General features: G+C 42.6%; 1 protein-coding gene across 4 annotated transcripts in view; it reads left to right on the top strand.

Annotated features, from left to right (window-relative positions):
• The window catches only part of WDR59 (WD repeat domain 59), an 86,101-nt gene that overhangs the window by 59,174 nt on the left and 13,203 nt on the right, over positions 1 to 13,724 (top strand). For 3 of the 4 annotated variants that reach the window (XM_078438985.1, XM_078438988.1, XM_078438987.1), the window contains exons 18-21: positions 1,677 to 1,830; positions 5,390 to 5,446; positions 10,913 to 11,046; positions 12,170 to 12,251. In XM_078438985.1, coding sequence (XP_078295111.1) covers positions 1,677 to 1,830; positions 5,390 to 5,446; positions 10,913 to 11,046; positions 12,170 to 12,251 — 427 coding nt within the window. The remainder of the gene's footprint in view (positions 1 to 1,676; positions 1,831 to 5,389; positions 5,447 to 10,912; positions 11,047 to 12,169; positions 12,252 to 13,724) is intronic. The other variant, XM_078438986.1, reaches the window with a different exon arrangement.

Below are 13,724 nucleotides of genomic sequence, written 5' to 3'. Positions count from 1 at the left end.
ATTTATTTGTGTCAGTTCTTTATTCTGGTTCTAAATCGTTTGCTGGAAGTCCAGATAGATTTTCTCTTAATCTGTGGTTTGTCTTTCTCCATAATGATTTTTGATAAATACAAGTTTTTAATTTTGATAAAATCCAATCTATCACTTTAAAAATTTTATGTTTAGTGCTTTTGTGTTCTAGAAAAAAAATCTTTGCCTAACCCAAGGTTACAAAAATATTCTTCTCTTTTAAAAGTTTATAGTTTTAGAGTCCTTCTTTAAGGTCTGTAGTCAATCTCAAATTAATTTTTTGTGTGTATGATGTGAGATAGGGGTCAAAGTTTGCTTTTTTCAGTAGAGCTATATAGTTATTGTTCCAGCACCATTCATGGAAAAATATTGACTTTCCTCATTGAATTTGCATTGATTAAAAAAAAAATTGCATTGATACCATTGTTGAAAATCAATTGAATATGGTTGTGGGTCTATTTCTAGAGTCTACTTTTTTCCTTTGCTCTATTGGTTTCTCTTTATGCCAACACTATACTCTTTTTTTTTTTTTCTTTTTTTTTTTTTAATTTATTTTTTAATATATGAAATTTACTGTCAAATTGGTTTCCATACAACACCCAGTGCTCATCCCAAAAGGTGCCCTCCTCAATACCCATCACCCACCCTGCCCTCCCTCCCACCCCCCATCAACCCTCAGTTTGTTCTCAGTTTTTAACAGTCTCTTATGCTTTGGCTCTCTCCCACTCTAACCTCTTTTTTTTTTTTTTTTTCCTTCCCCTCCCCCATGGGTTTCTGTTACGTTTCTCAGGATCCACATAAGAGTGAAACCATATGGTATCTGTCTTTCTCTGTATGGCTTATTTCACTTAGCATCACACTCTCCAGTTCCATCCACGTTGCTACAAAAGGCCATATTTCATTTTTTCTCATTGCCACGTAGTATTCCATTGTGTATATAAACCACAATTTCTTTATCCATTCATCAGTTGATGGACATTTAGGCTCTTTCCATAATTTATGCCAACACTATACTCTTAATGTTGCTTTTATTTTGTAAGTCTTCAAATCTGCTAGTAAGTCCTCCAGTTTTATTACTCTTACTCAGGATCATGTTGGCTATTGGCTAGGTCTTTTGCATTCCTGTAAAAACATGACATGGCTAATTGGTTTCTACACAAAAATTCTCTTCATATTTTGATTGGAAATGTGTCAACTCTACGGATCAGTTTGTAGAAAACTGACATCTTGACAGTAATATGGAAACTTCTCATCCACTAACATGATACTTCTCTGATTTCTCAGCAATATTTAGTGTTTTCAATGCACATTTTTAAATTAAGTTCATTTCTAGGTATTTGATGCTATCATAAATGAAAATTTTAAGATATTTCTAAATGTTTGTTTCTAATGTATAGAAATGCAGATTTTTATAGATTGGCCTTGTATCTAAATTCACTTGTTCATTCTCATAGTTTGTAGATTCCTTTGATTTTCTATGTATACAGTCTTAGAAGTATTCTCCGCTTTTGCAGACAAAAGTCGTGTTTTGTTCTTTTTGTTGAGTTTCCTTTTTTTCCCGTTTTACCCATCTTTTCCTCTTGGTTTCATCATGTGCTTAGGAGCAACAGTATTTGGAAATAAGGAAAGACTGAAGCCAGTATGGATAATTCTGTTTTCAACTACAGGTCTCTGTCAGCCTTGTCTGCTTATCATACTGGCTTGATTGCGCCAATGAAGATCCGCACAGAGGCCCCTGGGAACCTTCGTTTATACAGTGGGAGCCCCACTCGAAGTGAGAAAGAGCAGGTCTCCATCAGCTCCTTCTACTACAAGGAGCGGGTAAGCAGGAGAGGCATGGCCTCTGATTCTCATTCCTTCTAGATTTTCGTTCTTTGTCTCTCTGCCTACTCTGCACAGCAGCTAAGTTAGCGATGCCCCTATAGTCTCTTTCAAAATTAGTTGGTTCAAGAAAGACCTTTGCTTCGTTCCTTTCAGTTGGTTTTAACTACTGTGAATTGTGTGTGTGGAGGGATGGGTTGGTTCTTAGAATCCATATTCTTCGCTCCCCATTTAACCCTATCCTTGTTACCCCCATTTACGAAGCTTGATTCCCCTTGTTTCAGGTAGCATAATTTAGCTACAGATCTTCCTTCATATTCTGATGTTTGTCAACAAATTTAGGGATGCTTCTGAAGGCTTGGGATCTCGATATATTTAGAAGTTCATAGTGGTGAAAAGTTAAAGTTGATCTCTAAGAGATCTTAGGCTTTTACTAAATCTCCACTGAAATGCCCATCTGAATGGTCAGTTTATACAAAATCACCTGAGCCTGTCCTGTGTTCCTGAGTTAAGGAACTCATCGTTCCTAATGTAGCTATTAAGCTGTCAGAAGCAGAAGCCTTTGGTGACGACAGTGTAGAGAATGTTGGCAGAGCGTAGGAATGCTTCTAAGAACTCTTCCTGTGTTGTCAGATTGAGAGGCTGGTTTAAACTGGCTTTTAACTGAAATGATGTTTTAAGCAGAGCTCGGTCCTTAGGAATTCTTTGTTGTCCCCGGCTAAATGATGGATTGACTCTAATTGAAATGTGTTTTTTAAAAAATTGAATTATTTTAAATAAAAACCCAATTTCCAGCAAGTGTTAGAGGTGTCTTCACCTCGATTGCATTGTATTGTCTAACCTTGGTTCACACTGATAGTTGTCCACCTCTGACTTTGTTTAGTCTTAGAGTTTGTATGTGACTGAAATGAGCGAGCAGCAGGAGCTGATGCTTGAGATAGGCCGACCTTGGACAAAACCACTCATTTGAATGGGGACAGTGATATTTTTGTTGCCTTTCCATAGTCCCCTTCTTCACATCTCTGATGGAACTGTGCCCCTCTGGCCGTTGCTGACTGTCTCAGAACACATATATCCCCATAAGTCCTTTACATTCAAAATTTTTAGGATTTCCCCCCCACTCCCTCCAAGCAAGCTAGCAGTCAGCTGGCTAGATGGTCAGAACTAGGGCATTTTATTGACATAATAGCCAAACAGACTCCTGGTTGGGTAAATGGGGGAATTTTCTTGAGTGTGAGGGCCCATTTGAGGAGATCTCTTAGTCCAAGAGAGTTCTCAGTCCTCCTTTGAATCATGTCATGTGTTACTCATGCTTGGGTTTGGATTGGGAAAGTAGGTTGACTAGCACTTTTGACCCTGATAGTGCAAAAAGGCCACGTCTAGTCAAAATAACTCCATTTCCGCCATGGGGCCTCTCCTAATGCAAAAACATTTGTAAAGCCTTACGTCCATGTTTTTCACGGTCTGGCCTCTTTTACTATAAATACCACAATCACAAAGAGGGACCAAAGGCACATAGATAATTCCCTTGTATCAGGTAGGATCTGCTGGGGAGGAGGGTGAGGACTGTGATCCTTCATTTTGGGATGATTCCCGGTGTACAGCTTCTCCACAGAAAATGGGCTCTTATAGTCCCTTAGGATGACCTAGTATAGCAAATGGTCTTTAAGTTTTATTTGAGATAGTGACCACATAAAAGGGGAGCAGACACTTTTATTATAATTTTATTTGAAACTTTTGTATTTCTGTATAATATACGTACAGAACAGTTCACAAATCATTAGCAGTAACTCAGTGAACTAACAACACCCAGGCCAAGAAGTAGAACATTATAAGAACTCTAGAAGCCCTGGGGGAGGGAGGCACATTTCAGTGGGTGACAGATAGATAGTAGTCATTAGGTGACATCCTATGAAATTACTGATATTTGACCATTTTTAATCTCAAAAAAAAGTTTCATGTGGTTCAGCTGTATAAAGTAGTTAAGTGAGTGAGTCATTTTGTGATGAATCTGAAATAAATTCATCTCTCCTTAAACCTTGTTCACGTTCATCCCATTTACACGGGGCAGAGGGCGGGGTGGGGGAGTTAGGGAAATGAAATACGGCAACCCGGCCATGATATCTTATATAGGCCATCTTCCTTCCTGTTAGAGGTCAATATGGTTTTATCCCTCAAGGAGTATTTTCTTATCCTCAGGTATCTAGTTTGACATGTCAAATAATACCACTTTTATTACTTTTGTTCTCGAAATGATTCCAGATCACTAAATTTCTCTGTGCTGAAGTCTTTATTTTCAGCCCCAATTTTTCTCCTACATATTTTTATTCTCTTTTAGATCTCTACCCCTGAGGTCTATAAATGAGTAAGAATAAAGGAAAAAAATATGACCATGTTAAAGTATAGCAGTGTAGGAATTATAGAGTATTTTGGAGATTATAAGAATCTTTATGGAGTCTTTGGGGATTTTCTGTTCGTTTCTCTTGTTTTTTGGTGTGTTTTTAACCTGCCCTACTTAGGTCATATTATCATATTCACCCAAATGTTCTCCAGATGAAATTCCAAGGTTCTCTCCTAAATATTTTAAAATGTGAGAGACCTAAAAAAAACCCAGCAACAACTATCAAATTTCATAGGAAGTTAGAAAGTCCAGAGAGATGCTAACGTTCATTTGGTAACTGGACCACCTATTAATAGTTGGTGAAATATTGTTTATTCCTAGGGCAATTCAGAAGACCTAGAACTTGGGATAAACATTAGGCATTGGCCTATAAACATTTTTACATTTTGCAACCTCCACCCATGCTTCAGTTTATGTTACTAAAATAGCTCTAGTGTAAATAACTGAGGAGGTCTTGAAGTTAATAGGATAATTTCTGATTTCCCATAAACAGTGCTTTTCAGCCCCAGTTTCACACTGATGCGCATGTTGTTAGCACGTGCCCCCGGGACAGCAGCTTTTCAGCTTTGCTCCCTCATTCCCTTCATTTCTCATGGGCTCTTGCCTCCCCATGGTATCACTCCGAAAATAGTCCTGCAACCCCAAGGTCAAGGCTTCCAATTTCCCCCATTGGCCCCACCCACCCCAACCACACATCAGAAACAATTTGGTGTTAGTCTACCAACGAACTTCTTCATTTTTAGGAATGAGAATCTTCTCACACAAATATATGCTCTTGGTGGGGAGAGTAGACCCTCTACCTATTTCTCTGCTTGCCCTACGATCTTAATCCTCATGAGAGTACTATAAACCTTGACCTTGTCAGAGCTGTATTGATGCCAGCCTCCTGAATATCTTGAAATGTGTTTGGAACCAAAGAATTATGACATTGAAGCTGGGTTTGGAGTGCAGTGGGTCTGGAGGGAGGTGAGGGAATCTCCAAATATTGCTGTGGTTAGGTTCAGATTTTTAGTCATGCAAACCTGATTTTGCAGTATATTGTGGTACCTTTTAATCCATCAAATATGTGGGAAGCTTTCATTTTATTCTATATTTTTCCCTTTTAATTTTCTTGGTGTTTTTCTTCCCTCCTCCTGGGTGTAACGTTTTCACGCACAGATGTCTCCTCGCTCTGCCCGGCGACGTTGGTCCATACAAGCAATTAACGACTTCCCGGTACTGTGCGCTGTGCAAATGCTCTCCTTGACTAATCCTGTCTGCCCAAAGGCCCAAGAATAAAATGCCACCTGCCTGGCTTTGAGGAACCTGAATGACAGGCTGGCTGGTTTTCAGGACCAGCACAATAAATTTTTCACTCTTGGGAGTCAAGTGCCGAGGGCTTCCTCTTTTTTTCATCCAGTTTCAAATGGATGAGTACTGGTATCATTAAGGATTGTGAATGGACTTCTTTGAAAATGAAGCCAAACACTGGGTTTCTTGGAAAGAACCCCATCTGTAAGCCTTTAGCTCACCTGATTTCATTTGGAGTATTTGTATAATTTCCTGGAGCTTTCAAAAGCCTACCTTTGGCATGGGGTGAAGCAGAGGAAGATATAAGAGGCTTCCACCATTTTGTCTCTCTGTTTTTATCGTCTTAGTCTAGTTCAAAGAGGGAAGTGCTCACCTGCTTCATTGGCATGATGCATAAGCTAGTTTTTAATCCTTCGGGAACTCTCTGGAACAAATTTTTTCCTTACCATCAGTATTTTGCATTGCACCAAAACCTCTGCTGTGGACATCTCTCTTCCTTTTCTTTCCTTCTTACTCATTCCTATTGGCCATCCCCCTCTTCTGTCTTCCTCTCCCACCCCCTCCATGTTTCAGTAGTGCCAAGGTGGCCTCAGGCTGTGTAGGGCAGCCTTGTGGCTTTTGTGTAAATTTCACTGGGTCTACAAAATATTTAGGGGAACAGTCCTATAGCCTTTTCATATCAAAACCAGTTGAAATCAGGAGCCCTGATTCTCAGGTGCCACTGCTGCCGACAACTTGGAGGCGGAGCCGCCAACGTGGCCACCTTTCCTCCAAAAGCCTGTCCCAGCCAACCCGACTGTGGAATTTCCACTGATTTTCCAGAAGTCTCTGCTCCTGCTGCTATTGAAATAGGAACTCATTTTGACTCACTGCCCACTCTGCTGATTATGCATTGTTGGTGGGGTTGCTGCGAAGCAGTTGGTGGCTTATTCTTGGGCTGTTTTTACATTTAACCCATTTATTGGCATTGATGTCGCCTCCGGTTGTAGCAGTAACACTGGTGGTACAGTCGCAAGCTGGCTATATTGGTTGTCATTCAGTGCTATTCGCACCAATGCCTCCCCCCTCCCCCGGTCCTTTCCTCCCTGTCCTCTTTCCTATGATCCCATGAACGCCTTCTTGGTATGTTCAGAGGAGCATCCCGGTGCTCATCATGTGATAATTGTCTGTCTTGTTGTGTCTCTCTTCCCTCAATCCCTGCTTATGAAATCTGTGGGGAAGGGGGCATTTTCTACTGATGGGGCATTGAGAAGACCTAAGAGAAGTGCGGGGCCCTTGGCCTCCCACAGGTACCGATCCTTGCACAGAAAAGTATCCAGATGTAAGCCCGTCAGAGTGGGACTGCGGCAGCGCAGGAGGCTTAAGGGGCTTTCGTGCCAAAGTGCCCTCCCCTCCCCTGGAAAGTTCAGCCCCATGTCAGCCTCGTGTGTCATCAGCTGACAGTTGCACAGACGAGAGATTCCTAAAATCGCCAGCAAGATGGAAGGGAAGAAGAAGTCTCGGGGAGGAGTAGATGGGATGGGAACCCTTTCTTGCTGCAGGAAAGTTGTCCGTGCTCGTTAGGAAGCAGCAAGGACGCGTAGCCCAACCTCTTATTTGAGACTGAGCATGTCTTCATTTAGGCAGCCTTGTTATAATTGCATCCCCAGAATATTTGGCCACTAGACTGAGTACCGAGGGACCCTCTAGGCTGAAGGGGAAATAGTTCATACCTAAAAACCACCAACCAATATATAGAAAACACAAAACTTTTCTGACCCCTTATAGATTTCGATAATGTTTTGCAGTTATTCCTTGCTGGATTCAATGACTGAGTAGCGCTGTCCCACAATTGCCTTACAGTTTGATTCTTGGTGGCAGCTCTGGTGAGGGAGATCCAGTGGTGGCGAACCTCCTTCTGTTACAGGCTCAAAGGCAGCTTCGTGAGTTTCCACAAAACGTCATCTCTACATCAGAGAAACACCTAGAAGCCTGGTGTCTCCAGAAGTTGACAAGGAAGTTCCAGGAAATACAGACTGTGATTTCTATCATTCAGTGAAGGATAATGGCAGCAAGTGGTCCAAGACCACTGTCTTTTCCTTTTCTCCCAGTACTTTTTGATGACTCCCATGGGTTGGTTTCCGCCAGTCTCCATAACCAGGGACCGCAGACGGGCAGGGGCAAAGCATCTCTTTGGACTCACTTCTCTTCTCTCTGAACGTGCCCGCCCTTTAACGCATCCCAAAAGGAGACTAAACAGACTGAGGCTGCGGCTCTGGAGCCTGGCCTGAAATACAGCATCTGGGCCCGAGCCTGGTGTGCTCCACGTGAAGCCAGTAGCTTTGGCCGCCGCGTGTCTCGGCCAGTGTTCAACGTGCTGCTCTGGCTCAGCGGAACGTGCTCGTGGTACTTGGCGGAGAAGTGAAATGAGAAGTAATCGTAGAGGCTGGTGTGTCAGGGAGGCCTCACTGCAGTCAGATGTTGATCTCCTCACATGCAGAAGTGATTCCATTTAAAAATGGACCACACTGCTTACGTATTAACAGGTAGCTTCGGCTTAGGCCTTTTTTTTTTATTTTCTTTTTTAATATGAAATCCTGCGCTCAAAAACGAGTTAACAGGTATGGGCTTAGCAGCCTGACAGCCTGTGTTCAAATCCCAGCTCTGCATGGCCTCACATCCTCGTTTGTGAGGTGGAGGCAACGCCCGCTCTGCCGGAGAGCCGTGTGACGCCCACACTCGCGGAGGGTGAACGGTCCAAAGCAGCAGCTGATGTTCGTAATGACAGACACATCTTTCAATCCTGTGTCAAACATTTACACGCTTGGACTGTGTCAAGGGCATCTCTCACTGCCCGTGTCCTGGCTCCTCCACAGCCGTTTGGAGTTAAGGCTGTGGGGAAAATAGGACACTTGCTCATGATTTTCCACGTCCATTATCCGGGTCCCTGTGCTCAAGTATTTATTCTTGACATTCCAAAGTGATCGCTTTCAGAAATAACTCAAGTCCGCGAGGAAAAACATGTTTAAATGAGCTAGTCTGCATGCAGAGGAACCAGTTTGGGCACACGGACCTTAGTATTTTGCTTTCATTAGGTTCGCTTCAAAAGGCCAGAAATTGAGGTTTGCAGTGTGGTCTGAGAGCTAGTAGACCCCATCCCTCGTGAGGCCTCCTTTTATTTCCACTGTTGAGTTAAATGGAGCTACATTGAAGAGCTCAACTGTCCAAGTGCTGCTCGTTTTCTCTTTGTAATAAGGAGCCAGAGTGTCTGCCTGGAACAGTATTTGAGAAGCCTCCCACCCAACCCAGAAAACCCGTGAGGTGGATCATATTCCATTCCAGGTGGAATCTTCTTACTGTAGGTCTTTTCTTTTATTTCTTTCCTACTTTTTCAACCCAGTCCCCTAAGTCTCATCTGAGATGACCAATTATGGGAGACCTACTCGGGTGTTGTTTCCTGGGATTTTTAAACTCCTGGAAACCTGGATGAAAAAGTCTGTGTACTTACACCCTCCCTGTTCAGTTAACCGCACTGTGCTGTTCCCGTCACTGCCCTGTAGATGTACACGAAACTGCCCTCCCTAAAACCGGTCACATCGAAGTATCTCATGCATGTGTGACAACCTCCGTCTTGTGTCAGTTAACATTGCCTGCCTCCAGCCCATGCTGACAGGTTGTTTGCTCTTTAGCACCTTCTCCCCTTACTTGCATCCACATCATGTTATTTGTGGCTAAAAGACTAGTGTTTTCATGAATATGTACATAATTCTTTAGAAAATAGCCAGGGCTGGTAGAGAACTGAAGGGCTGCTATGCAGTAATCGATGAGGCTTCCTGATGTATGGGTAAATAGCAATGTGTACGAATAAAGAACACGTGGTAACTAAATTACTTCCAACGATCAAATGGCTTAAGGTCCCAAATTGATAATGTAGCAATATATATTTACAAATTATGATAAATAATTCAGAGACTTCAGCTAAACTTCATTTACCTGCCGTGAACCAAGTCCAGGTGCCCTGGATCTAAGAGGTTCCATACACTTACTGAGCCAATAGGAAGTTACCTGCATTGGGCACCTTTGGGGATTAGAGGGGACATCACTGGTCAGAAGCAACTAAATGCAGACCGTGACTAAGGAATGGAAGAGTGATTGTATAAAAATCACTTGTGGAAAATGAATTATTTGTGAGTAATCTAAGTAATGATTTAATCTAAATTCCCGTGGGCTTATAGACGTTCATAATCGTTGCGTATTTTTTAATTGCACGTTTTCAGTTCGCACTCTCACCTTTTCATTGTGCCCTTATTAATCTTGCAAGATTGGAACGGAGCTCATCCTAAGACAGTTACCAGTGAGCACAGAGAGCGACATGAGACTAAACTCACAGCCAGTGAGTAGCTCAGCCAGGGTCACGGTGAGCCAGCCGTGCCGTAATAAGACCAGCACACCTTGGTTTTCTGACTCCAGTTTGCAGACTCTTTCGCTAGCAACTTTAATTAATAAGTATGTCACTTCCCCCCTGAGTTGAGTCACTCTGGTGGCCCCCTTTTTTAACTTCACTAATAAAATGAGATAGAATATTGCTCCCTTGGCTGGTTGTCATTTTGAATGTACCAGATGAGGCTACACTGATAATTCTCCTTTTCCAGGACATCTCTCGTTTCCCACATACAGGCTCCTTTGTAGGTGAGGCTCTGGGGAGACAGGACAGTTGCTCATGATCATCCACATCCATTACCCAGGTCCCTCTGCTCAGCTATTTTTGACATTCTAAAATGATCACTTTTAGAAATAATTCAAATCTGCTAGGAAAAACCTGGTAATTCTCTTGAGCTGCTATGTTTCTCTGTCTGCCTGCCACAGATTAAGGTTTGCAGAGCCCACACCGCTGTGTGTGAATTAAATTCTCAGCAAATCCTGTTAAAGCTGTCTGAGAAGAAGAAAACCTTTGGTTAGTTTCAAGCAAGAACTTTGAATCTAAGGCTGATCCCAACCTTGAAAGTTGCTCTTCCCCCACATTTTTGTGGTCTTTACTAACTTATTTACCTGCTGTTCGTTCTTTCTTTCTTTCTTTCTTTCTTTCTTTCTTTCTTTCTTTCTTCTTCTTGTTTTTTGGGGGTTTTTTTGTTGTTTTTTTAAATTCTAAATTCAAGGCGTCTGTTTTTGGGCACCTGCAGAATGTATGTAGCATTGCGGTAGGGTGCTTATTTTCCTGTTAGGATTTTGGACCAAGAGCTCAATGCCCTTTGCCATCCTTTTATTTCCTACAGATGCTGATTCATATAATTGTGGGCATGATGTAATGCAAAGCCTCTGCAAATAACCAATGACCCAACTCTGATGTGCTCTGCAACCGTAGGTTTCCATTCGTCCAAGTCCCTGTTAGTTATATCTCGTCATCTCCCCCAGAAATCCAGGAGATGGAAAAGCAAGCGTGAGGGATCGGACTCCGGCAATCGACCCATCAAGGCTGCTGGGAAGGTTATCATCCAGGACACTGCGTGCCTTCTTCCTGTTCACAAGTCACTGGGAGAACTGTACATGTAAGTGCGCCCTGCTTATCACAGTCATCACGATCAAAGTTGTGTTCGTTTGCTTGTTTTTAAGTATCGGAACCCTTTCTTCAAAAGCAGTTTTAGAAGACCGGTGTACCAGCTTTCTATTGCTGCATAAGGAGGTACCAGAAACTTAGCGGCTTCAAACAACATACATTTATTGTCTCAGTTTCTATGGGTCAGGAGTCTGAGCATGGCCTAGCTAGGTCCTTGCTCAGATCTCACCAGGCTGAAATCTGGAGGTGGCCAGGTGGTGGTCTTATCCAATGTTCAGAGTCCTCTTCCAAGTTCATTCAGGAGTTTAGCAGAATTCAGTTCCTTGAAGCCGTAGAACTTGATGGTTTTCATCTTCTCTGAGACCAGGACAGGACGCCTCACCTTCTTTCTAAGGTCTCACCTGATTAGGTCAGGCCCACCTAAGATAATCTCCCTTTTGACGCATTCAAAGTGGACTGATTAATAACCTAATCTTGGGTGTCATCGCCCATCAACATCCACTGGTCTCACCCACGATTAAAGGCACGGGATATCATAGAAGATGTGTAGAGCAGGAGGCCGAAATCTTGGGAACGGCCTCAGAATTCTGCTTTCTGTGCCAGTATGCAAAACCGTTAAAAGCAGAGCCATTTTGCTTGAAGAGAGTTGGGAGGCTAGTAGCAGGCATACAGAGGCTGGCCTGTGGCCACTCTTTTTCTCGAACCTGCATACATAGCAAAAAGTTTATTTTGTAACATATACACAGCACACCACTCTTTGTGTTAGACACCTCAGTGTTACACGTATTTAAATCCATTTTTATTCAACCCTGAAGCCTGGGGAAATCCGTAGAAGGGCTGGTTGCCAAGTTGACATTTGAGGCTGTCCTCCTGTCCTGACTTTAGAGAGGCGAGCAATTTCACCTTCCCCAGGCGGGAACCCATGGCCTCATATGAGCTGTAGGTAAGCTTTTTCTCCATATCATGTAGCAAGGGAGAAGCGGAAGGCCCACACAGATAAGACATTTTGGGTGACAACTGAAGAGGCACCTTTTTGTCTGTCTGTTAGTCTGGGGGTAATTGGTTCAGGAAGTTAGACTAAAAAAAAACTTCTTAACTCTTTTTTTAAATTTCAGATTGAATGTGAATGATATTCAAGAAACATGTCAGAAGAATGCCACTTCGGCCTTGCTCGTAGGAAGGAAGGACCTTGTCCAGGTATTGTGCATCCCTTCTGATGGCAATCTGGATTTTCCTTTTTGAGCAGGTTGTTGTCACTGTATGGTTGTGGTTTAATGACATTTCAAGTGGGGCCTCCTATTTTGTAATCTCTCTCCCATTTTCTTTGATAAACATCAGGGCAAGAGCAGCTTTTTAAATCCTTTGGGTATTTTTCTCATTAGTGCTTAGTTGAGAAGATCCTAAAGCTCACATACTGAGAATTTTTTATTACATTTCTTTTCTGTTCTGGTACCATGGTGATTGTTATACATCTAAATGTGGGTATCTATACCCTTGCCATTTGCGCCCTTAATTCCATTTTGTTGGGGTTTTTATACTTTTAAAAATGCTTTGTTTCAGAAAAAGTTTACCAAAGCATTCCTTTAGGTGGAAACATGTTTCCGTTTTAAAATACGACGTAAAATAAAATATGATGTAATCGAGCAAAAATGTTAATTCCCTTCATCCTTGCAGGAACACATCAGTATATTAAAGCGAGCTGCTCCTATTTTTCTTAATAGCTTTATCGAGATATAGTCCATATATCACGTGATTCACTCATTTAAAACGTACCGTTCAGTGGCTTTTAGCATATTCACAGTTTTGCAACCATGATCACAAGGGTTTCAGAACACTGCCGTAGGGGCGCCTGGGTGGCTTTGTCGGTTAAGGTACGACTTTGGCTCAGGTCACGATCTCATGGTTTCTTGAGTTTGAGCCCCATATCGGGGGGGCTCTTTGCTGTCAGCACAGAACCCACTTCAAATCCTCTGTCCTCCTTTCTCTGCCCCTCCCCCACTCTCTCTCTTTCAAAAATAAACAAACATTAAAGAAAAATTTTTGAAAAAAAAAAAAGAACTAGAACACTGCCATAAACCACCCTACTTGGCTGTGTCTCCTGTCAGTCCCCTCTTCCCCACCCAGGCCTGGGCAACCACTAGTCCGCTCTGTCTCTCCTGTGCCCTTTATTCTGTAGTGTGAGCGTGTGATTGGGCAGTGAGACCCCTCTCAGCTCAGTTTTTCCCTCATAACTCTCCCACTGGCCCAGAGCTAAGGCCTTCCCATGATTTTTATCTGATTAAAAAATCCTTAAGATTTCCTTTTGTCTTCTTATAAACACTGTCCGGTCTCCACCCCCAAACCCTTTTAAGTGAGGTTGAGGGTCCTAGATTGAATCTGCTTCTCTAAGGACTTAGCCATCTCAGGGTCTGTGTACGCTAAAAAGGCACAAGAAAGTAGTAGAAACATTGTGGAATTTATCCCGGGAGGTGAAGGTCCAACTCTGCTCCTCATGGGATAGCCCTGGGTAAAGTAGTTCGGACTCGGTCAGCCTCTGTGTGTCTTTGTAAAATGAAAACTGGAAGGTTAATTGTATCATAGGATCGGTGAGGTTAGCAGATGCAGTCAGTCCTAAGGCACACCCACGGTTCGTGTTGTGAAAAATCATTCTCTGCGAAAAAACTACTTCCT

Source organism: Panthera onca, chromosome E2 (assembly GCF_046562875.1).
Source record: "Panthera onca isolate mPanOnc1 chromosome E2, mPanOnc1 haplotype 2, whole genome shotgun sequence".
In the NCBI taxonomy this organism is placed as follows: Eukaryota; Metazoa; Chordata; class Mammalia; order Carnivora; family Felidae; genus Panthera; species Panthera onca.
This window is presented reverse-complemented; position numbering and strand designations above follow the sequence as displayed.